Source organism: Crocuta crocuta, unplaced genomic scaffold, assembly GCF_008692635.1.
Source record: "Crocuta crocuta isolate KB4526 unplaced genomic scaffold, BGI_CrCroc_1.0 scaffold50, whole genome shotgun sequence".
Taxonomy (NCBI): Eukaryota; Metazoa; Chordata; class Mammalia; order Carnivora; family Hyaenidae; genus Crocuta; species Crocuta crocuta.
In genome coordinates, this window is record NW_027527428.1 from 6,716,021 (window position 1) to 6,738,125 (window position 22,105).

Below are 22,105 nucleotides of genomic sequence, written 5' to 3' on the forward strand. Positions count from 1 at the left end.
AGCTCTCAGCAGCCCTGTAACAGAAGGAGCATCCTCTGTGGGACAGACAGCATCTACAAAAACTGTTACAGCCAACATCACACTTAATGGTGAAAAGTCTGAACACGAAGATGAGGAGCAAGACCAGACTGTCTGGCCTCATCATTCCTTTCCAGCGCTGCACCCAGAGCTCTGGGGAGAAATCATGGCATCCAGGTTGGAAAGGAAAAAGTGTAACTGTCTCAGTTTTCAATCAACATGATTCTCTTCGTAGAAAATCCGATTGACTCTATTAAAAAAAAACAACCCACAACATACCACTAAGTGTGCTTAGTAAGGTTATAGGTTATAAGGTCAACACACAACAATCTATTTTATTTATATATACTATTAACCATGAAAAGTTGAACTTAAAGTAAAAAGCATTTACAGCAGTATCAAAAATATAAGATACTTAGGGATGAATTCCAGCAAAAGATATGCAGGACTCCTGTACTTGAAACTGTAATCCATTGGCAAGAGAAATGACAGAAAATCTAGACAAAAGAGAGATTTATCAACATGGGTCCTGACTACAGATCCATATATGCAAATGCAAAGGACCTAAGAATAAACAAAACAACTTTCTTTTAAAAAAAAAAAAAAAAAAAAAGAGTAACGTTAAAGGACTAAAACTACCTGATGTCAGGACTTACCCGTATCTGTAACAGTCGGGGCTGAAAGCAGCATCTTGGATAGTGGGAATGAATGAGAAGTCAGGAGCTAGACCTGCACGTGTGTGTCATAGACAAAGATGCAGAGTTCAGCTCAACAGAAAGGAGTGTCTTTTCACCATGTGGCCCTGGGGCAGTTGTACATCGTATGCAAACAAATGAACCACAGTGTACACCTCATTAAAAAGTTGGGGCTCAGTCGGTTAGGCATCTGACTTCGGCTCACGTCATGATCTCACGGTTCACGGGTTCGAGCCCTGTGTCAGGCTCTGTGCTGACAGCTCAGAGCCTGGAGCCTGCTTCAGATTCTGTGTCTCCCTGTCTCTCTGCCCCTCCCCTGCTCACGCTGTCTCTCTCAGAAATAAATAAAACATTAAAAAATTTTTCTTAAAAAGTTAACTCAAAATGGGAAAAGATTTGCAAATCATTTACCTAATAAAAACTCTTAGGTTACAGAGGGAACTCTCAAAGCTCAGTATGAAAACAAATACATAAACCAAAAAATGGGCGAAGGGTTTCAACGGTCACTTCATGAAGGAAGTAGTATGATGGCAGAAAAGCACCCGACAAGTGCTGCTTGCCATTTGTCCTTGGAGAACGCAAATGAAACCAGTCAGATACCAGCACGCAGCTGCTAGAGTGTCCACAATGCAAACACTGTCCAGCGCAGGTATAAATGGCATGCCCACCCTGTGTTTCTCAAGTCTGGTTTCTCGAAGGCACATGTCCATTAAAAAACTGTACACGATGTTTATAGCAGCTTTCTTGGTAATAACCAAACAACGGAAGTAGCCCAAGACCATCAACGGGAGTGAACGAGCAAACAGTGATTTATCCACACAGGCCAGTACCGCTATACAATAAAAAAAGATATACTAGCCCCAAAATAGCTGAGGGAAAGAAGCCAGTAAAAGAAGATTATTCACTATGTAATTCCATTTATATAAAATTCTAGAAAATGTAAACTGTACTCACAGAGAGCAGATGGCTGCCTGGGGAGAGGATGTGGAAGGGGCGCAAGGAAAGTTTTAAGGGCAGAGATTGCTTGATTGTGGGCATGTTTTCACGGATATGGACATGAAATTACTGAAATCTGTGTTTTTAGACGTGCAGTTTTTTTGTATATCATTTCAACCTCAGTAGAACTGTTAAGAATTTCAAATTGTGGGGGCACCTGGGTGGCTTAGTCGGTTGAGAGTCCAACTTTGGCTCCGGTCATGATCTCACGGTTCATGAGTTCAAGCCCTACATCGGGCTCTGTGTGACAGCTCAGAGCCGGGAGCCTGCTTCAGATTATGTCTCCCTCTCTATGCTTCCCCTACTCATGCCCTGTCTCTCTTTCTCAAAAATAAATAAAACAGGAGCACCTGGGTGGCTTAGTCGGTTGAGCTTCCGACTTTGGCTCAGATCATGATCTCACAGTTTGTGGGTTAGAGCCCCGCATCAGTCTCTGTGTGGTCAGCGCAGTCAGCTCAGAGCCTGGAGCCTACTTCGGATTCTGTGTATCCCTCTGTCTCTGGCCCTCCCTGGCTCATGCTCTCTTTGTCTCTCAAAAATAAGTGTTAAAAAAATTTTTTTTAATTTCAAATTGTGGAACAGTGTATGAACAACTGTACTGTCCCTTCTAGATTTTCAATTCGAGAAAGACAACGAAACCTGGAGAAATTGTTCTAGATGAAGACTCCTAATGCATGACCCAGAAGTGCAGGTCTCAATCCTGGACCCAAAACCAAAAGATGTAAAAGACATGGTTTTACAATTGGGAGAAATTTGAACAGAGACTGGATATGGGAGAATAGCATGGCATCGATGATAAATTGCTTGAGTGACAGTGGTTGGTGGTTATGTAAGAAAACGTCCTTTTTCTCAGGAAAGTTTCCAGGCAGAGCCTCCTGCCATCTGTAACTTTGAAAAAGTGCAGACAAGCACAGGGGAAGCGAGAGGAAGAGAGCACATGATGCAGAATATTTGACTTGTCCTTGAGGTCGTGTGATAGGGTCAGAGATGAAGAGCGATATCACCAGAGGAGGAAGCTTATGAAATGTGGCCACACCTGCAATCTCTGCGGGCCTCGCTCTGGGAGGGCGCTGGCCATGCTCTAGTGAGTCCCTCAGACCCTGTATTACCCTTTCTCTTTCTGCTGATTAACCAGACCGAGGGAGGGGAGACGGGCAGAGAGCCCTGGCCGCTGGGTTGCAGTTGTTTGGGCAACGATACGTAGGCACCGTTTTTATGCTCCCAAGTTCCACTTGGTAAAGTTATTTATAGTGCCACCAGGGCGCTGAGGGCACAGTGTCTGCAAATTTGGAAAAACGCTCTGTGTCGTATCCATGAAGTCAGTCCAAATTCGGGGACACACAGAACTCTGCCATGTGTGAAGCTGTCGTGGAACCAGGAAGAACATACTCTGTGAGTAAAAGCGGATGGATTTTATTTCTGTGCCCTCACACCTATGCTGGCTCCCCTTCGCGGTCCCTGAACGTGTGCCGATTTCCCCACAAAGCAGCATTATCACCGCGCCCCCCCACTGGCTCTGACGTGGCCAGCTTCTCTTCCTGCACCTGCGCCCCCTCCCACCTCCCCCTCCAGGCTCACACAGGAAAGCTCAGTGGAGAAAATGGGTGGGGGGAGCCTTCTCTTCCATCCTGTGATGACCAGGGTCACCGAGACCCGAGCGTGTCCCCAAGGGCCAGAGAGTTCGCAATCCAGAGCCTGCTGTTGTGGTGGCCTGGCCGCTGCGAGGGGCTGGCCCGCCCAGGACCTGGGGTGGTCACTACTCCTGTGCTGGCGGCGTGTCTCTTTGTCTCTGACTGCCTTGTTCCTACAGGTTTTCTTTTAATAAACTACTTTTTTAGATCAGGTTACATTTACAGAACACCTAGAATAGTAAATAGAGCTCGCGTGTATCCCACACCCACGGTCCCCTCTTGTTAATATCTCAAGGAATCACTGTTGACACACTGCCACTAACCGAGGTCCACACTCTGCTCGGGTGCCCTTGGTTTCCCTGTTGTCCCCTTCCTACCCCAGCCGTCACGTCTCCCCAGGTGCCTCTGGGCTGTGCCGTCTCTTGTGTGCCTGGTTTTGGGTGGCCAGGGAGCTCTGGGGGTGCTGGGGCCGTCCCTCCATCGGGATGCGTGGGAGGAAGACCGCGGAGGCAGAGTGCCCTTATCACGCCAGGGGTCCGAGTTGTCGATGTGGCGCCATCACCGCGGATGGGACCTGGCTGAGGTGTGTTTGCCAGGTGGCTCCACGTGCTCTCCCGCCGACCCCGGCTTCCACCCTGTTCTCCTCACAGGGAGCTCACCGGTGCACTGGGATTTTTGTTACGTGGCCTGCTTTATGTCTGAGGTCGAACATGATTCCTTTACCATCTTTTTTTTTTTTTTAATCTGAGTATTGTTCTTTTCATTTTCCTCCCTTGTTACTGGCTTAGCCTTATTTTATAAGGTTTGGTGTTGGAGCTGTTCTCCTTTGTTCTGCACTCCCAGGGTTTTGTGTATTCCGTCTCTCAGTTCCCTTCCGGAGCCAGTCTTGTGCCCTGCTGCTCGGCCCCAGCAGGTGCTCGGGCAGCAGAGGGCAGTGCAGGGGTGGGGCCGTGGGCAGTGAGCGGGGCGGGGCGGCGGGCAGTAAAGCCCCAGCCCCACGTCTGGCTTGCTGTAGGCACTTGATGAATGTTACTGACCCTTCATCTGCTCATTTTGACATCAGTAATTAAATTGCTTTGATGGTCCATTTAATTTCCAAACTATGGGTTATAAGGTGCAGAAAATAAAGAAAATCTTAGCGTCAGGGAGCACAAGTTTGCATGTCTCACGGAACTGTAGTTGGCAAGGACGCGCTGGTGGACGTGAGGTGCCGTTTGTATTGTTCAGTAAAATACAGCTGCCACGCACGTCTTCCTAGCCCTCATCGCAGTTCCGTGAGGCAGCTGCATTTCAGAGGTCCTTGGGGTGGGTTTTAACCTGGAGGAGATCCTCTCGGGTCCCCAGGAGAACTGTGGGCCTGGAGAGTACGTCGCAGGAGCTGGGGGCTGCCCCTTCCCACACCTGCCCGGGAGGGGGTCAGGCCCAGCCACACGTGCACTTTGGTAACAGGCCAGGTTGCTGCTGAGTGTGTCTGTGTCTGGCAGAAGGGAGACCATTGTTTCCAGATGCCTCTGGACTTCCAGGAGTGGAATGGGGAGCAGAGGGAGGAAGCAGGAGGCTGTCACTGCCACTCACATCAGGTCTTTGGGCCTGCTGCCCGTGGACTGGACTGGTGCGGGGGGGCAGGTGACGGATCACCCTTTTGCAGCATGAATGGGCGCAGTGACTCAGGCTGCAGGGGACTTCCTGGTGAGAGGAGCTGAAGCGTCAGCCCGATGCTGAGGGCAATCGAGACAAGCGTTTTTTTGGGTGATGACTCAGGGCCCGTGATTCATCGTCAGGCTGGGCTGAATCGCCTGCCAGCTCCGCCGCGCTGGTCAGAACGAGGATGCGATGGGGTGCTGGTCAGCCCGAGAGCAGGACCCGAGTCCTACATGTTTTATGAAAAAGGCGACCACAGGTCTGGTATATGGGGCCTGAAGTCTAAGCTTGGCTACTGTACAGTCCAGGAGGCGCCAGCCTAGTCACAGTTCCCAGCCGGGACCATGAGGCTGCACCTGGTGGTGACCTAGCTTCAGGGTCTGGGTAGAAACCCACAGGGCATGGCTGGGAGGGGCTGGGTCTCGGCATCCTGGCTCTGCCACTCCGCAGCTCTGGACCCAGGAAAGCCCATTCCCTCCTGCGTCCACGGGCCGCTAGATTGACTCATCTACACTGGAAGCACTTACCGGGTCATTCCCAATCCATGATTGGGAATCCTAATGCCTCTTCATGCACACATCAGCTTTTTTCTTTGTTCAGCAAACACTTAGTGGGCCTCTGATGGGAACCAGGCTGTGTTGCATTCCAGGACCATAAAGAGTAATAATCAGGTCTTTGTCCTTCAAGAGCTGAGGATACAACAAAGCAGGGTCCGGTGTCAAGAGCTCACCAGAAGGCAGCACTTCGGGGCATCCCGCCACAGTAAGACCAAGCAGAAGGTCCCGAGAGTAGCTGGGCTGACTTGAGAGGCTGTGCCCAGAGGGAGCTCAGATGCCCCCAGTGGGGACGACAGGCCTAGAGCCAAGACACAGGTGCATTGAGAAGAGTCATGTCAAAAACAAAGTGTGAGTGCTAGTGCCCGGTATCTGAGGGGGAAGGAGAGCCTCCCCCCCATATCTGAGGGGGAGGGGGAGCGCCCGGTATCCGAGAGGGACAGGGAGCACCCGGCATTGGAGGGGAGGAGGCTGTGGGGGGGGTTCTCTTCATTCAGAAGCATTTCTCCATCAATGCTGCCCATTCTGCCACTGGGTACTTGACACCGAGGGCGGAGGGCCCGGGCAGCCTGGCTCAGTGTGACCTCAGGGACAGTGTCAGGGCCTGACTGGGACAGTAGGGCTGTGCTATGGAAATAAACAGGTCAGAGGATTCCAGGACTCTCAGAGGAGCACCAGGAGCCCAGGGTCCAGTGTAGCAGAAGGGCTGGCACCGGGGTGAGGGCCGCTTTCGGCCTAGGCCAGAATCCGCCCAGAGCAGAGCTCCCCTGGGCCAGGCGGACAGAGACGCAGGAGCTGACCACTCTCTGATGGCTGAGCAGGTATAGAAATGAGTGGGGGGTTGTCCGTCGGCCAGAGAAGCAAGTTAAATGCGAGGATTATAGTGAGGAAATGCTTCCTCAGTGAAGATTTGCCTGCATGTAAGGTAAATGCTCAGTGTCAGATTGTCCAAAAGCTACCGTGAAATCATCCAGGAAAGTAGGTGGGAAACAAGGTCCGAGTGTAGAGGAGCAAAATCCTCGTATTCTATAGCAGAACATCGGTAAATAATGTCTAAAATGGCTGCATAAAGACATAGCCATTATTTCGAAATCTGGAGATAAAGTCTTGAAAACCTGTCCACAAGAATTGCGATTGGCCGCCACTGGGGAGCTGGACGCTGGTGGGAGGGACAGACCAGCCACTGCTGTTGTGCTGCTCTTTCTCACTCTGCGTGTTGACCTGATTTGCACGTAGTAGAGAAACCCCCAGGAGTACAACGGGGAGCATGGCCCAGCCTTCCACACCCGAAACAGGACACGCTGAACCACTGCCTCCTGCTGCCTGCCTGAGCCGCGGACCTCTGCCAGGATGGGTGTTTCCATGACCATCAGGGAGAGAACTGAGTGGCACTGTAAGCCCATGTGTCCCCTGTCCCCCCATAGGATGGGAAGGGTGGAGTTAAACACCTTGGCACTGAGTGGAGTGAGGAAGGCACTGTGATTTGAACCAGCCTTGGTTTGGGTTCCGGCTCTGCTGACCACCCTCGGGCAGGTCACTGCCTATTCAGACCTTGGCTTCCACGTGTCAGAATGGGACTTAACTTCCTATTGAGGCAGTGGTGGAATCCGCGTCCACAGAGCTCATAACACAGCCCAGGCACGGCCAGCCACGACCGTCATTGCCACTCTCGTGAAGAATGGCATAGACTCACAAGTACAGCCTGAAGAACTCATATTGAACCCTGCGTCCTGATTATAAAGACTATTTCCTTTGTTAAGTATTTGTTTATGAGATTTGACCACATATTAGGCCACAAAAGAAACTTTAAGAATTTCCAAATAGCAGGAATAGTGCAGATGAGGTGCAATGCGGGACCAGAAATGAATAACAGTATCAGAAAACAGAACAGGCCTTCCAACTAGAAATTTATTATTTTTTTAAAGCAATTATCTTCAATCTTTTTTTTTTTTAAATGTTTTTATTTATTTCTAGGAGAGAGAGAGAGAGACAGCGTGAGCAGGGGAGGGTCAGAGAGAGAGGGAGTCACAGACTGAAACAGGCTCCAGGCTCTGAGCTGGCAGTCAGCACAGAGCCCGACGCGGGGCTCAAACCCACGAACCGTGAGATCATGACCTAAGCGAAAGTCGGACGCTTAACCGACTAAGCCACCCAGGCGCCCCAATTATCTTCAATCTTGGGTCAAAGGAAAAATACAGAACAAAATTATAGTTTCCAAAAGTACGGAAAATGAAAGTAACGGGCATCGGACCCCAGAATATGGCCAAAGGCACGTTCAGAGAAGACTTTGCAGTCGTAAGTCCCACGCCAGCCTCCTCCACTCCCACAGATCGGAGCAGAGCAGGCGGCCAGCTAGACAGATGACACAAGAGGAACTACAGGCCAGCAGAAAAAAGCAGTTTGATAAAGATAAAAGAAAGGGCTTTCTCTGAGTTTACAAACAAAAACATAAAAACGAAACTGTAAACAAGAAGCAGTTTCTTTGGGGGGAGAATCAGCTCACCTAATTAAGGGACCAAATACGATCTAGAAGAGTCTAGAAATGACCAGGCAGGAAATGCTATGGGAGGGAGGACAGATGTGGTCCCGAGACTGTTCTGCACGCCTTTGCGAGTGTGGTAACAACGTGAACACGGCAAGCTTCAGTTTCTAGGAAGATAGAACTTCTCAAACTGATTCGAGAAGAAGTAGAAAAGCTCAAGCAGACCGTTTCCGCAGGAGCGGCGAGAGGCACTAGGAAGGTCCTGCCACGCCCGATCGTTCCGGATGGAGAATCTCCCGAGCGGAGATGAAGGGACACCTCACACCTGTTTGTGGAGCCAATGTGACATTGACGTAGGCACCGACAGTGCACAGCAGTGTGACTGCTCAGGGCCGCCAAAGATCATACTTTAAATGTATGTTAAAATGGCACCTGAGTGGCTCAGTCAGTGGAGAGTTTGACTTTGGCTCAGGTCATGATCTCACAGTTTGTGAGTCTGAGCCCTGTGTCGGGCTCTGTGCTGACAGCTCAGAGCCTGGAGGCTGCTTCGGATTCTGTGTCTCCCTCTCTCTCTGCCTTTCCCCTACTAGTGCTCTGTCTCTCTCCCCCTCAAAAATAAATAAACATTAAAAATAATAAAATAAATATGGGTAAAATGGTAAATTTTATGTTCTATATGTGTCAGCACACACACAAAGAACACTAAAAAGTTCACACAAGACAAAGCGCATTACATCCATACTTGTGAACGTTTGGAACAACTCAGGAGAACACGGAAGGGCTCGCACAGCGCTGCCCAGTGAGCTCCTCCCCGGGCTGCAGGCTTGGTTCAGCGTTCGCCTTCGTAAGGCTGAACCATTACAGTCACAACACTAACAAGTAGAAGGCGGCAGAGGTCAGTCTTCTCATGGATGAAGAAAACCACTCAATAACATAGCATCAATAGCTGCTTCTCTAACATTCAGACAAGTTTCACGCCAGCCCGGAAGCCAGCATCATACCTCATGGGGAAACAGGAAAGCAAAAGTGAGCAGAGCCAGATGCCACTGTCACTGTCAGCTAACACAGAGGCTAAAATTAAAAGCATAAACGCTGGAGAAGTAGAAGTAAACCACTGTGGTTCGCACACAATTAGGACCTTATGCCTGGAGAACCCAGTAGCATCGGTGAGATCCCACTAATAAGAGAATTTTTGCGGCAGGAGAATTCAGATTAATACACAGAAATCACAGGTAACAACTAGTGGAAGATACGTGCGCCCTGTTTACAAGAGAACCCTAAATCTGGGAATAAACCTGACCTGAAATGTGTGAAACCCCCATGAAGGAAACTGACAAACATTCTGGAAGAGCACAGAAATCGATCTGAACAAATGAAGACATAGGCTGTTTAATGACAGAAGGATTTGTCATTGTCAGTATGTCCGTGTTCCCTAAGTTAATTTAAACTGTAATACAATCCCAGTAAATCTACCAGGAAGCTTTTTTTTTTCCCCCTCTCTCTTTTCTTGAACTAGACAGACATACTTCCTATGGAGAAATAAACAGGACTCGCCAGGGGAATTCTGATTAAATGGCCAGGATCTAATCCTCCCAGATACCAAAACTCATGACGAAGCCCCAGTGATAAAGAGCCTTGTGGGGCTGGATTATGGACAGATAGGCTGGCAAACGGTCACAACAGAAACGGACATCAGCGCACACAAGGCATAGTATATGGTCAAGTCAGCGTCTCAGCTGTGTGGCAAGGGTGACTGTCTTCTGAGGTTTTGGTGCTAGGGGAGCTTGCTGTCTGCACATCCTGAGCACCAGAATGGACTTCAAAAAGGTAAATTACTTAAATATAAAGAATGACACCATGAGAGCACCAGAAGTCCCAGGCAAATTCTAGTTTAACCTTGGAGTGATGAAAGCCTGTTCAGCTATAACTTAAAACCCAGCCGTCTTTGAAAATTAATAGATTTGGCTGCACAAAATAAAACATTTGCATGGGGGAAGAAAACCATGAGCAAAGTTTTCAAACAAGCAAGCATTGGTGGGTTGCAGATACTTAAAATTCCTCTCCCACGTGAAAGACTAGCCTTCATAATACATAAAGAGCTCTTAGAAATCAAGAAGAACACTGTCAGTCCAGTAGAGGATTGTTAAAGAATGAACAAAAACCAGCAGTCCCCAGAAGAGAGATCACACGACCCTTACTTCACACACGGGACAGGCTTCAGCTTCTGCACCATCAGGAAAGCGCACAGTAGGGCTGCACTGAATGTGGGTTTTCACCTCTCAGATGGGCAAGCACTCAGGTGTCTTACGGCAGGCCATACTGCAAGGACCAAGTGTCAAGACCGCACACGCGTCCACCCTGTGATGGGGCCGTGTTGCTTCTGGGAACTCACAGCCTGGCCTGTGTGGGCACGAATGAGCCACACTCTCCTAACGGACTGTTCCGTTCACTGTGAAGAGCGAACACGCCCGTGTGGCAGGGTCGCCGCAGGTGAAGGAGCGCGAGGTGCAGGACACAGATGGATGGTCCTCATGTTGGAGGCAGCGGTGCCTCCGTCTCCATGGCACTCGCATTTCTTGCCCTTACGTAAGGAAGCATCAGAAGAATAAGTAAGAAGCTAACACAGCAGTTACCGTAGCGCTGAGGGAAGGCTTTAACTTCCATAGCGTGTGGCATTTATTTTCATGTTCTCTCCAGACATCACGCTTCCACATGACGGTACAATCATGCCAACCCTCTGCAACCCCTGCAGGAACCCAGGGGCAAGCGGACTTCCCCATTCTCTGCCTTTCGGTAGCACTTTGAGTCTTGAACTTTTAAAATATATTTACAAAACATGTGAGTTTCTCCAAGGTCCGGGCAGGTCATGAGTGGCCTCGGCCACCGGTGCTCAGGACTGCCCTGCCGACAGAAGTCCCTCCATCTGCATTCCATTGTGCCTGTGCCCCCCACCCCCAGAGCAGACGTGCTCTTTCCTCTCATCCAGCCTCATGTCATACCTGCGGCCTGATTGGGGGGAGAAGGGTGTCAGACAAAACAAAGTCAGGGAAGCAGCTGGAGCCCCACGGCTCCGCGGTGTCTTCCTGGGGCCTGTGTCCGCCAAGTGTGTGCCCCTCAGTTGCATTTGAGAGGCCTCACGTCCCCTTCCTTCTAGTGAGGCGCTCGGCCAGGGGATGGGGGTCCCAGCCCCCTGCCTGCAGTGTGGATGGAGGGCGGAACAGGGTCAGTGAAGCCGGAGAACGTCTGAGCGAGCTCTGGGCCGGTTGGTAGGCGTCTCCTGCTGAGGAGCAAACAGGCAGGCGGGCCATGAGCAGGTGGCCTTGGTGGTTCCCCCTGGCGGCCCGCGCGGCCAGAGCAGCCCGCACAGAAGCGTAGCACCGAGACCCGGCCTCCGTCCAGAATGAGCAGGGCATGAACGGGAGGCGCGGTTCCTCTCCCCGGAGATGCCTTAGAGGAGCTTTTCCTGCAGACAGACGCGCGGGCCTTGATCTGACTCATCGAGCGCCTGGTTCAAAACAGAAGGCGCCTTTGTTCTCAAATCCGGGTGCCTGACCGCTGTCCCCAGGGACGCCAGGACCGTCGGGCAGGTGTGGAAGAGCTGCCCTCCCCCTGGCCCTGCGCTGAGTCTCTGCAGAGAGGACGTGGTGCTGATGCCTTTTTCCTTCTACCGTCACAAACCTGACTCGAGCGAGGGCCCCTCATGGTGTTGTTACCTGGCTTCCCTGGCTCTTCGGGGGCCCAGCCTGCTGACCTGAGTCCAGGCGCCCCTGCCCCCAACCGCCGACCCCACCCCTGCTCAGCGCCGCCTGATCAGTGTAGGGAAGCAGAAACACCTAAGCATCAGAGCCCCCAGAAGCAGGCGGTGTGGCGGGGGCGCGGGCCCGGGCACTGTCTGCGGAGCTGGGAGGGGGCTGCACACGGCCAGGCGTGGGGGCACCACACAGTTGGGGGGAGCACGTGGCTCTTCTTTTGTTATCAGAAGCTCTCTTCTTCAATTCTGACCTCACTTCTTCTGGAATGGCCTTTGACCTCCTGATGGAGCGGAACATGTCGCTGTGGACGTGTCGCCCCAGATCAGTTTTATGGAATCGATCCAGGAGTCCGTCAGGGTCGTGGCCACATTCCGAGGGTCATTGTCTCCAAGAAAGAGCGTCCGTGATCTGTGTGCCTCTCCCACGCGTGGCGGCTGCTGGATGTGTTGTGTGTTTCCTTAGCCACCCCAGTCCTTGAGGGCGGATTTGTAAAGTGGGGTCCCCCAGCGAGCAAGCCTGGCACAAGACCTAGCTCCTCACTTCCCGTTCTGCCCTTTCCTGTCCTGCGTGCACACAGGAACTTTCTCTCCGTGCTGTGCACCTGAGGCCATGCAGACCCTCCACCCCGGAGAGTCTGGGGCGCCACCTCTGAGCCCCTCAATGAGCCGGCACTTACAAAATGCCCCCAAACCCACTAGCCTGGTGTGAAATCAGGGCTCATGGGAACGCTGGCCGCCTCCTCCGAGCCAGGCTCTCTGTTCCGGGATTCCAAGTCCTCAGCGCTGGGCATCACTCACAAGCCCCCTGCTCCCGGGCACCCCTTTCCCGTGTCCTCCAGGACCCCATCCTCCGTGGCCCAGAGCACCCTCCACCTCTGTGGCATGACTTCCGACCTAGGTCAACTTGGACCTCATGCTTTGCTGTTTGTCCGTGTGCACACTCCTCCCTGCTGACAGCTCTGCTGCTCTCAGAGGCACCCCAATCGCAGTGGCCCCCCCAAACTGAGCTCCTCCTCCTCTGTGGCCCTGAGAACTGGCACCTGCCTCCGTCACCTGGCCCCTCCTGTCCAGATCTCGCGGGAACAGCCTCCTCCCGCATCTGGGCCATCCCGTCCCCTCCCTGCTGCCCTTGCTGCACGTGCCTCCCCCTGCGGGTCCAGCTCACCCTCCATTGCGGTTCCAGCAAGACGCCAGCCTGCAGCCCCACAGCCTTGACCTCCCAGGCCCCAGCCCCGCTCCTGGGGACCCCCTGCAGTCTGCGTCCCACATCCCGCTGAACAGGCTCGCCTTCGCCCCCATAACGACTCTGCAGAAGATCCCATCCGCCCCCGGCCTAGGCACCCCCACCTTTCCCTGAGTCCCCACGTCCCAGTGTCTCCTGGCCGTCACGTGCGCAGTCATCTCCTCCAGAAACTGAGTGAGGTGTGGGTCATGTCTGCGTCCAGGACAGAGCCGGTGCTGGTAGCAGCGGGCCCTCAGGCATGCACCGAGCGCGGGAGTCCACGGTGCGCGGGGGCTTGTGGGAGCCGTGCACCTGATGCGCCCTTGCCCCCACTCCGCCTCAGCGCTCTTCCTAGGGCCTGCGGATCGGGCCTCTGCTCTGGGAGGTGTGTGCTGAAGTAGGAACGCGTGATGCGAGTGAGTCCCAGCGATCGCACTTACACAGCCCCCAGGAAAGCTTCAGCGGTGGCTGGGCGCCTCCCCCTTGGAAAGCGGGAGGAGGGGACTGGGAGAAGGGAGGGCGTGGGCAGGGGCTGCAGAGGTGATGGCGGCCTCCGGGGACCCCTCCCGCCAGAGCGGCTGCACTTGTGAGCGTGCGTGAAGCACCGGCCCGGAAGGTTTATCTGCAGGCCACTGTTCCGGCCTCTCTGCCAAGTGAATGTGGGACGCGGGAGAAGATACTGAGGCAGCGAACACTGACCGCACGTCCATCACTCCCACACGCCAGGGAGCGAGAGGGCCCTTACAGGCATCTGTACTCACTTCTCTCCCATCTCTTTCTCTCCCCAGTCATGCCAGGCTGACCTGGTGAAGGACAACGGTCACAAATATTTCCTGTCGGTCTTGGCAGACCCGTACATGCCAGTAAGACTCCCGTCCCTTCTGGGAACACCCTCAGGATCCGTGCTGTTTGTCTCACTCACACCCTGGAGTGCTGTGGCCGGGGCTGCTCCCTACAGGCGAGGGGCCATGTTGGGGTGTGGGTGGCGGTGTGCACCTGATGTCAGATCCGCTCCATTTGTGCGGAGAGACACATGGCCTGGTCTGGTTGTTTAGGCCCGTCTGTCCTCCTGGCGTGTCTTTTCAGCACAGCAGAAGCCACTGTCCCTCGCGTCCTGACAGCCAAGTTAGATTAATGAGTGCTTGCACGCCTCTGACGTGACAGCTCGTGTGCCTCGTGAAGGTTCTGGAACACTATGAGATGCTGATGTACCTTATGAATCAGGAAGGAAGGCAGGGGAGGGGAGAAAAGAGTGAACGTTGAAGTTTCATATTAGTTTATTCTGTGAAACGCTTAACGGTAGTAATCTGCGGGCAGATACACGTCACGTGCCACAGCGGCCCGTCCCGATTTCTGTGCTCCGTCCCTGAGCCCCTAGAGCAGAACAGAGAACAGGGGACGTCCCGAGTACCCCCCTCAATCTCATGTCGTCTCTCAGGCATATTCCAAGTGTAAGCACATCCTCCTGGATTGTCTAAGCTAAATGCTGGTTACCAGAGAAAACCCAAGGGACTTTAAAAGCTGGATTGTTACATACAAGGCAAATAGCCCGTGTGTCTCAACTCAAGTGTGGTAACTAAGTCTCATCCTCACTGGTGCAAGTGGACACTTCACATGAGGTCTGGAAACAGCCACGTCCTTGCTTTTTGGGTAAGAATCCAGCCAGCCAAATGGACGGCGACACCGAAGTGGTGACCATGGCCAAGCAGTGAGATGGGCTGGCGCACGTGGGCCCCCCTTCGGCTGCAGACACGCTGACATTTTGAACCCATCGTGAAATTCGAAAGAGAGAACAGTGCCACAACACCAAAAACCGATACAAGAAGTCCGAGGGGAGCCACGGCAGGAGGGGTCACTGACCCCGGGGTTCCCCGCGCACACAGACCCTCGTCTGCACCCAGGACGGGCCGAGCGGCAATAGCACAGGCACGGACACCTGCTGAAGCGGGAGTACTCGCGGCTGCCCCACCCCGCCTGTGGGAAAGGCTCAGAAAAGGGCTCCCGTTTGTGTCTCCACGTCCGGGCCAGGGTTTCTGGGGCCCTGGAAGAAGCAAAGGCAAAACCCTGCAGGGCCCTTGCACAGCCCAGAGTCCACGAGACTCAGGCCAGAAGCATAAGGTGGCTCCCAACCCGCAGAACAGAGCACTGCGCAGAGTCAGCAAGCAGGAAATTAGCAGCTGAGAACTGAAGGTAATACAGTTTTCTGGGAAAAACTATAAAATCCATAAGGGTGAGTATGTTTCAGACGATTCAGTGAAACAGTTTGTTTCTTTAATCATGTCCAGAAATACACCTTTGGGTTGTTTCCTCAGAAGTACTTTCATGTCTAAGAAGATAATCTTTTTTTTTTTTTTTGTCCTTCTTACCCATCCTGAAAAAGAACCAACTAGATTCTTTTATTTTTTTTTTAATTTTTTCTTTTAATGTTTTATTTATTTCTGAGAGAGAAAGAGACAGAGTGAGCAGGGGAGGTTTAGAGAGAGAGGGAGACACAGAATCTGAAACAGGCTCCAGGCTCTGAGCCAGCTGTCAGCACAGAGCCTGACACGGGGCTTGAACCCATGAACCATGAGATCATGACCTGAGCCGAAGTCAGACACTTAACCGACTGAGCCACTCAGGTGCCCCATAACTAGATTCTTTTAATAAATAGACAGTTTTTTTGGGGGGGTGGGGCTGTAACAGAAAACATAGACGCTGCCGTCCAAAGCAGTGAACGAACTGAACAGTAGAATAGCACAGTTAGCGGGAGAATTCTGGGGAAATCGCCTGGAATGAAGCAGATGGAGAGCCTGAAGGGGACTCAGGCCTGGTGGGGGGGTTGGGGGGGCTCACTGCTGCCAGCCTGAGGCCAGAGAGCACACTTGGGACATGGGGAGAAGCAGTATGTGAAGAGAACACTGCTGTGAATTTTCCCAATTTGAAGAAAGAAAAGAGTTCTCAGGGAAAGCACTGTGAATCTGGAGAAGACTAAGTAAAATAAATCCACGCAAAGGCCCAACCTAACAGAGGTAGAAAATGTCAAAGGCAGAAGGGAAAAATCTTAAAAGTAACCGGCCCCAGAAGAGGGCCTTTGCACAGGAGCAGATAGTACCAGCGGTGACAGACAGGGACGCCGGAGGAAAGGGACTGTCACCCTGGAAACGCCCCCCCCCCCACCTCGCGCACCATTCAGGACACGGGGAAGCCAGCACGTGGTCACAGATGCAGGACCACAGCGACCACAGGGCTTGTGAAGACCACATGCAGGAGGAGGCGGAGCCAGTGGGAACCACGCCCAGAAGGAGGTGGAACCTGTGGGGACCATGTCCAGGAGGAGGCGGGGCCTGCGGGGACCACGCCCAGGAGGAGGTGGAGCCTGCAGGGACCACGCCCGGGAGGAGGCGGAGCCCGAGGGGACCACGCCCGGGAGGAGGCGGAGCCTGCAGGGACCACGCCCGGGAGGAGGCGGAGCCTGCGGGGACCACGCCCAGGAGGAGGCGGAGCCTGTGGGGACCACGCCCAGGAGGAGGCGGAACCTGTGGGGACCACGCCCAGGAGGAGGTGAAGCCTGCGGGGACCACGTCCAGGAGGAGGCGGAGCCTGCGGGGACCACGCCCAGGAGGAGGCGGAGCCCGCGGGGACCACGCCCGGGAGGAGGCGGAGCCCGAGGGGACCACGCCCGGGAGGAGGTGGAGCCCACGAGGACGCAGGCAGCAGCACAGGCCTGAGGGGTGGGCGGTCGTGCTGCCATCTACTAAGCACTGGCTGTGAACATGGGCTGTGGTCGTGATTTCGAGGGGCTAAGAGCAGAGGTGGAACGTTGGAATCAGCAGCCTTGACTAATCCAAGGGCGAGAGCAAGAAAGACCTACCTCAGACTCTGCTCCAGGCGCATGTTAAAAACAAGGCACCACGACACCGTTACAGGCAGGCGGACTGGCTCCCCAGTTAGCGGACGCCCGGCGGAAAGGGGAGGATGAAGACTGACCCACGTGACAGAAGACCAGAAAGAAGGAAGATGGGAACCGAGTCCGGATGCCAGAGTCATGCGCTTTCCGCCGGCGCACCAGGCAGGGGCAGGCGGTGCGCCTCCACGGGCTCGGACAGGGTGCGGGGTGAGCGGGACAGGCGGTGTGAGTGGAGGCCCGCAGGCCTGTCCTGCCCCATCCTGTCCCTGTCAGGGAACAGCCGTGCTCTGAGAGCCCAGCTCAGAGCCTCAGACCCTCTTCCCAAGGACTCCGGTTCAGAACAGAGAGCCCTGCTGTGCCTGGGGAATGACGGACGGGTCTCTGCCATGGGGACACACAAACCCAGGCCGACTTGTGTTTTCCAGGCCGAGCATCGGACCATGACAGCGTTCATCCTCGCAGTGATCGTGAACAGCTATAACACAGGTCAGGTGAGTGTCACGGCCGCCCAGAGCTGCCCCACTTGGGAGCAGGGATGCTGGTCTGAGTGGCTGCTGAACAGGTCCCCCCAGAGGGGGCGCCACAGGGCATGGGGCCCTTCCTTTCCAGCCAGCTGTTTGCAGGGTGCATTGAAAGTGGTGGGTTTGGAGCAAGGAAAACGGTAAATGTTATGGTGTGAGAGCTTCCCCCAGAGACCTTGACCGCAGCCGGCCCCCTCCCCCTGCCCTGGGCCTCGGGTGACCTTGGGTGTTGTGTGCCTTCTCGCAGGAGGCCTGCCTGCAGGGAAACTTGATTGCCATCTGCCTGGAGCAGCTCAACGACCCCCACCCGCTGCTGCGCCAGTGGGTGGCCATCTGCCTGGGGCGCATCTGGCAGAACTTTGACTCGGCCAGGTGGTGTGGCGTGAGGGACAGCGCGCACGAGAAACTCTACAGCCTGCTCTCCGACCCCATCCCTGAGGTGAGCCCGCCACCGCACGTGCACAGGTCAAGCCGGGCCAGGGGGCCGGGCGGGGGCAGACCGCAGCCTCCCTCTGGCATGACCGTGACCCAGCCCCCTTCCTTCAGGTGCGCTGCGCAGCGGTCTTCGCCCTTGGCACGTTTGTGGGCAACTCTGCAGAGAGGACCGACCACTCGACCACCATCGACCACAACGTGGCCATGATGCTGGCCCAGCTGATCAACGACGGGAGCCCCGTGGTCCGCAAGGTGCGTGGCCCCCAGGTCCACAGGCAGCAGCAGAGCGCCTGGTGACCAGTGTCCCGCAGCACCCGGGGATCGGAGCCCGTGGCCTTGGCTGCAGCCATGAGCCCGCAGTTCCCAGGGGCACATGTCCTTAAGAGAGCAGACCTTTGAATGTTTGTTTAATTCTCTGCAAAATGCGTTTCTTCACCAGATACTCGTGTGTTTGCTTCATTTAAAGGCATTTAACAGGCTGCGCCCCCAGCAGCTTGTATGATAGGCTCCTTCCTGCCTGGGAGCATCACACACACACATCATGGCGACTAACAGAGCAGTAGACACCCACAGACAGACGGAAAGGTTTGTGTAGTGTGCTCCCCTCCCCGCCCCCGTGTGTGTCAGCGGCAGAACGGGGCACGTTTGTAACGGGGCAACTCAGACCTGTGTACACATCCGCGTATCACGGGTTTCCGCCCGAGGCCTCGCACCCCTGTCGGAAGCTGTCCCGGCTCAGCCAGATGTCCCCCCAGGCAGAGGTGCCACCAGGCGCCTGCTTGGCTGCTGGTGACCCAGGGGGGCTGCCCACACCGCACGGGCCATGCTCCCTGAGTCCCACGTTCACATGGCATCTGGCGTGGCTGAGGTCACGGAACAGGGGAGGGGAGGCCGGGTGCCTTGGTGCAGGCCCCGTTGCACTGCCCGCACACTCTCCATCAGAGGTGCATTTCCCGCAGCCCCGCCAACCTCCTTCCCCGGCAGGTTGCCTCCGCTTGGATGCCACTGATCGGGGCCACGAATTCGTGGTTTCTTTAATTGTCCATTCAGATCCTTCCTAAAGAAGGAAAGCTTTCTTTTTTATTTCCAAAAAATCTGAAATATAAAAAAGAACGTTAATAAACATTGAAACATTACCCCTGCCAGTTCCCAGTATCGGGCAAGTGGCCTGCACAGACCCAGGACTGCTGTGTTCTTTAGCACATCCCCGAGGTGGCCCCTGGGGTCCCCTTCATGTCTGAAATCTGCTCACTGCCCCTTTTTACTAGATACTAGAATCCCCAGGCGTAGCCACGTCTCTCCTGAGGGTGCTCTGCGGACCGCCTTGCGGTGGGGGCTGCATCCCAGGAGCGCAGAGGCACGGCAGAGCACCCCCCTCCACTGCCGAGCAATATGCCTCGTCTAGAGGCAGAGGACATGCTCATCTGTCCCAGGCTCAGCACGTGGGCTGTCAGCACCCCAGGCCCAGAGCAGAAGATGAGCCTCCAAGGGGCACGTGTGGGGACCAGCAGTTGTGCTAAGTGCTTGTAGACGAGCAGGGCCGCAAGGGTGGGGGGGCCGGAGCTCTCTGGAACAGGTCAGGGTGACGCCCGCCCTACCTTGTCCAGGAAGGCTTCCACGGGTGGGAGCTCACCCCTGCATTATGAGGCCTGAGCAGCCGGGAGCCAGGGAGGGGAGGGGCAGGGAGAGCAGGTAGGGTGGGCAGAGTGTGTGCAGAGGTCCAGAGACACGAAGGCAGTGGCTGCACAGAGGATGTGGCCTAAGCAGGGTGGGCAGTGAAAGCAGTGCAGGGAGGCAGTGCCAGCCCAGAGCCGGGACCTGCACCGTCCGCATGGCCCTGACGCTGCTGGCGGCTTGACTCCTGGTCCAGAGTCACGTGGCAGGACCACCAGGAGCAGCTCCGGGGCCGCGAGCGTCCGGAGCACAGCCCAGGCGTGGGCATCGGCCTCTGCAAGCTCGCCTGCCCCTTACGGCTCCAGTCATGGTCGCCAGCTCTGACCTGCAGCCAAGGCACTGATAATACGTGCCACCAGCCACTGTTGCACCCCAGTTTGCTGCAGAGGAGGGAAGTGGGGATTTACGGTGGGATTTTCATAAAGTCACGTGTGTTCAATACGGAAAAGACCATATGCAGTTACTTTGTGTGGTGACAGTGTCCTCTCCTAGATGAGGCGACATGATGGCAGAGGGGAGGCTTGTTCAGCGAGCTCACTTGATAAAATCTAGGTCAGTAGATTCACATCAGCCTCCCAAATCTCGTGGATGTGAACTTGTCCGTGAAGTATAAACTCCAGGTGCCCAGCCGGCCAGTGCCCCCACTCAGAAGGGCCAGGCGAGGGGTGTGGGTGTGTCACCACCCAGCCACATGCCCACACCCAGCTTCCCCGCCATCATCCGCCTTCACATCTTTAGTCTTATTTATTTGTACATAGTAACCACAGACCACAGAGGAGCAGTGTGAGGCGTCCCCCTCCCTTCCCTGCACGTCTGACTCAGTGGCACTGAGAGAAACGGCAGGGGCTGTCAGGTCCCTGGTGGACATGACAGGGCCGAGCTGCCCAGCCAGCAGGGTGGTCACATCGTTGCACGGTGACAGGGCCGAGCCTGGACCTCCGGGCCAGCGGGCGTCAGCCAGGAATGTCCTGTTGGACGCATGCCGTGGCGGCAGCCAGGACATGGAGACCATGGGGGGAACCCCAGGAAGACGCGTGGTTCCACCTTCCACGCAACCAGAGCGTTAGCGGGCTCCCCCTGGGGCAATGCAGGAGCCCAGGCCCGGTGTCCCTGAGTCCTTCACCACGTGATAAAGATGATGACGCGTCTGGAGGGAAAGGCTTCGTTTAGTCGATGCTGCTTAAGCACCTGCTGTGTGCTGCGCCCTGGGCACCAGACCTTGATTATCTGGCAGGGAACTAAACCCGGCTGTTCAGAGCTTGCACTCGGAGGTGGGGTGGGCTGGAGACTGAACAGACATGGGTGTGACATGGCAGGTGGCGGTCGTGCCCTGAGGGAGGTGAAGGGGGGTGAAGGTGGAACAGAGGGGAGCCCTGGGTGAAGGTGGGGTGCACAGGGGGGCCATCTGAGCCGACGCCTGAAGGAACCGCGGGCTGAGCGAGGGACACTCAGACAGTGTTGAGTGTGCAGGACCGGTCCAGGAGTGCTGGCTCCTTCACGGGTCCATGCTAGGCCGAGGGTGGTGGGCACGAGGGGCGGGCGTGGCCAGGACCCAGGCGGGCAAGGCCTCATTTTGTGCGTGTGCACAGAAGGCTGGAGGTCGGGAGGAAGGCGGGCCTGACTAGCGCCGCTGGCCCAAGGGGCTGGGCTGCGGGTGTCCGTGCGCGGCCGTGACTGTGGGGAGCTGCTTCCACAGGCCGAGGGTGTGGCTGGCCTGCGTCCCAGCCAGAACCGCCCACACCTTTGTGTTTCGTGGTCAGACGTGCTCCAGAGCCCGTGGCCAGTGGCAGCCACCTTACGTGTCCGCCACCCAGCAGGGTGTACTTGATCCAGAACCACTGGGCTGAGGCAGCCCGCTCGGTGTTGGGCCTTTGATGGGTACCCCTGCGTCAGGGGTCCAGGACTTGAGCGGGAGCTCATGTTCCAGGGCCCAGCACAAGCTTTTCTTGCCTGACATCAGAGCGAAGGGGCAAGTCGGTGCTCTCCGCTGAGGACACAGGCTGTGCGTCTGCTGGGAGGGGCCCAGCAGGCGACCCCCGCGTGGCTTGTTTTCCGTTGCACAGAAGCTGTGCTCCAGTTTAGGGGGGGCTTGGGCAGGCATGTAGGCACCACAGACCAGGGCCAGATGGGGTGTCGGCAGTGGGCGTGAGCAGGCTCGCGGGGGGGCTTAGTGCAGTCAGACTCGGGCAGATCATGTGGGAGGTGGGTCAGGGGTCTGTAGTTCCGTGGGCTCGAACCAAGGAGTCCTTAGCGGGACTGGGTGACTGGGAAAGGGTGCCAGCGCATTGTGGGCACACGCAGTTCAGGGTCACGGGAGCACACAGGCTGAGATGCTTGGCCCGCACTGGAAAGGCCAGCCGGGAGCTCGGGGGAGGGGGTGCACTGGTGTGGGTTTGGGAGTCGTGCACAGACGTGACAGGAGGAGGCGAAGGGCTGTGTGGGGCCAGGCGGGAGAGGGAGCGCCGGAGAGAGGAAGGGGCAGGCGCCAAGGGTCCAGGCCATGTGGCGCTGGGCACCTGGGCAGAACGCCCCCAACACGGGGCCACAGGGATTCCCCTGTGAGCTGGGGGCCCCGTGCTCATTTCCTCAGGCAGTT

General features: G+C 55.3%; 1 protein-coding gene across 2 annotated transcripts in view; it reads left to right on the forward strand.

Moving 5' to 3' along the window:
* The window catches only part of RPTOR (regulatory associated protein of MTOR complex 1), a 325,821-nt gene that overhangs the window by 249,305 nt on the left and 54,411 nt on the right, over nt 1-22,105 (forward strand). For both annotated transcript variants that reach the window (XM_077755327.1, XM_077755330.1), the window contains exons 14-17: nt 13,779-13,853; nt 17,305-17,370; nt 17,648-17,839; nt 17,947-18,087. In XM_077755327.1, coding sequence (XP_077611453.1) covers nt 13,779-13,853; nt 17,305-17,370; nt 17,648-17,839; nt 17,947-18,087 — 474 coding nt within the window. The remainder of the gene's footprint in view (nt 1-13,778; nt 13,854-17,304; nt 17,371-17,647; nt 17,840-17,946; nt 18,088-22,105) is intronic.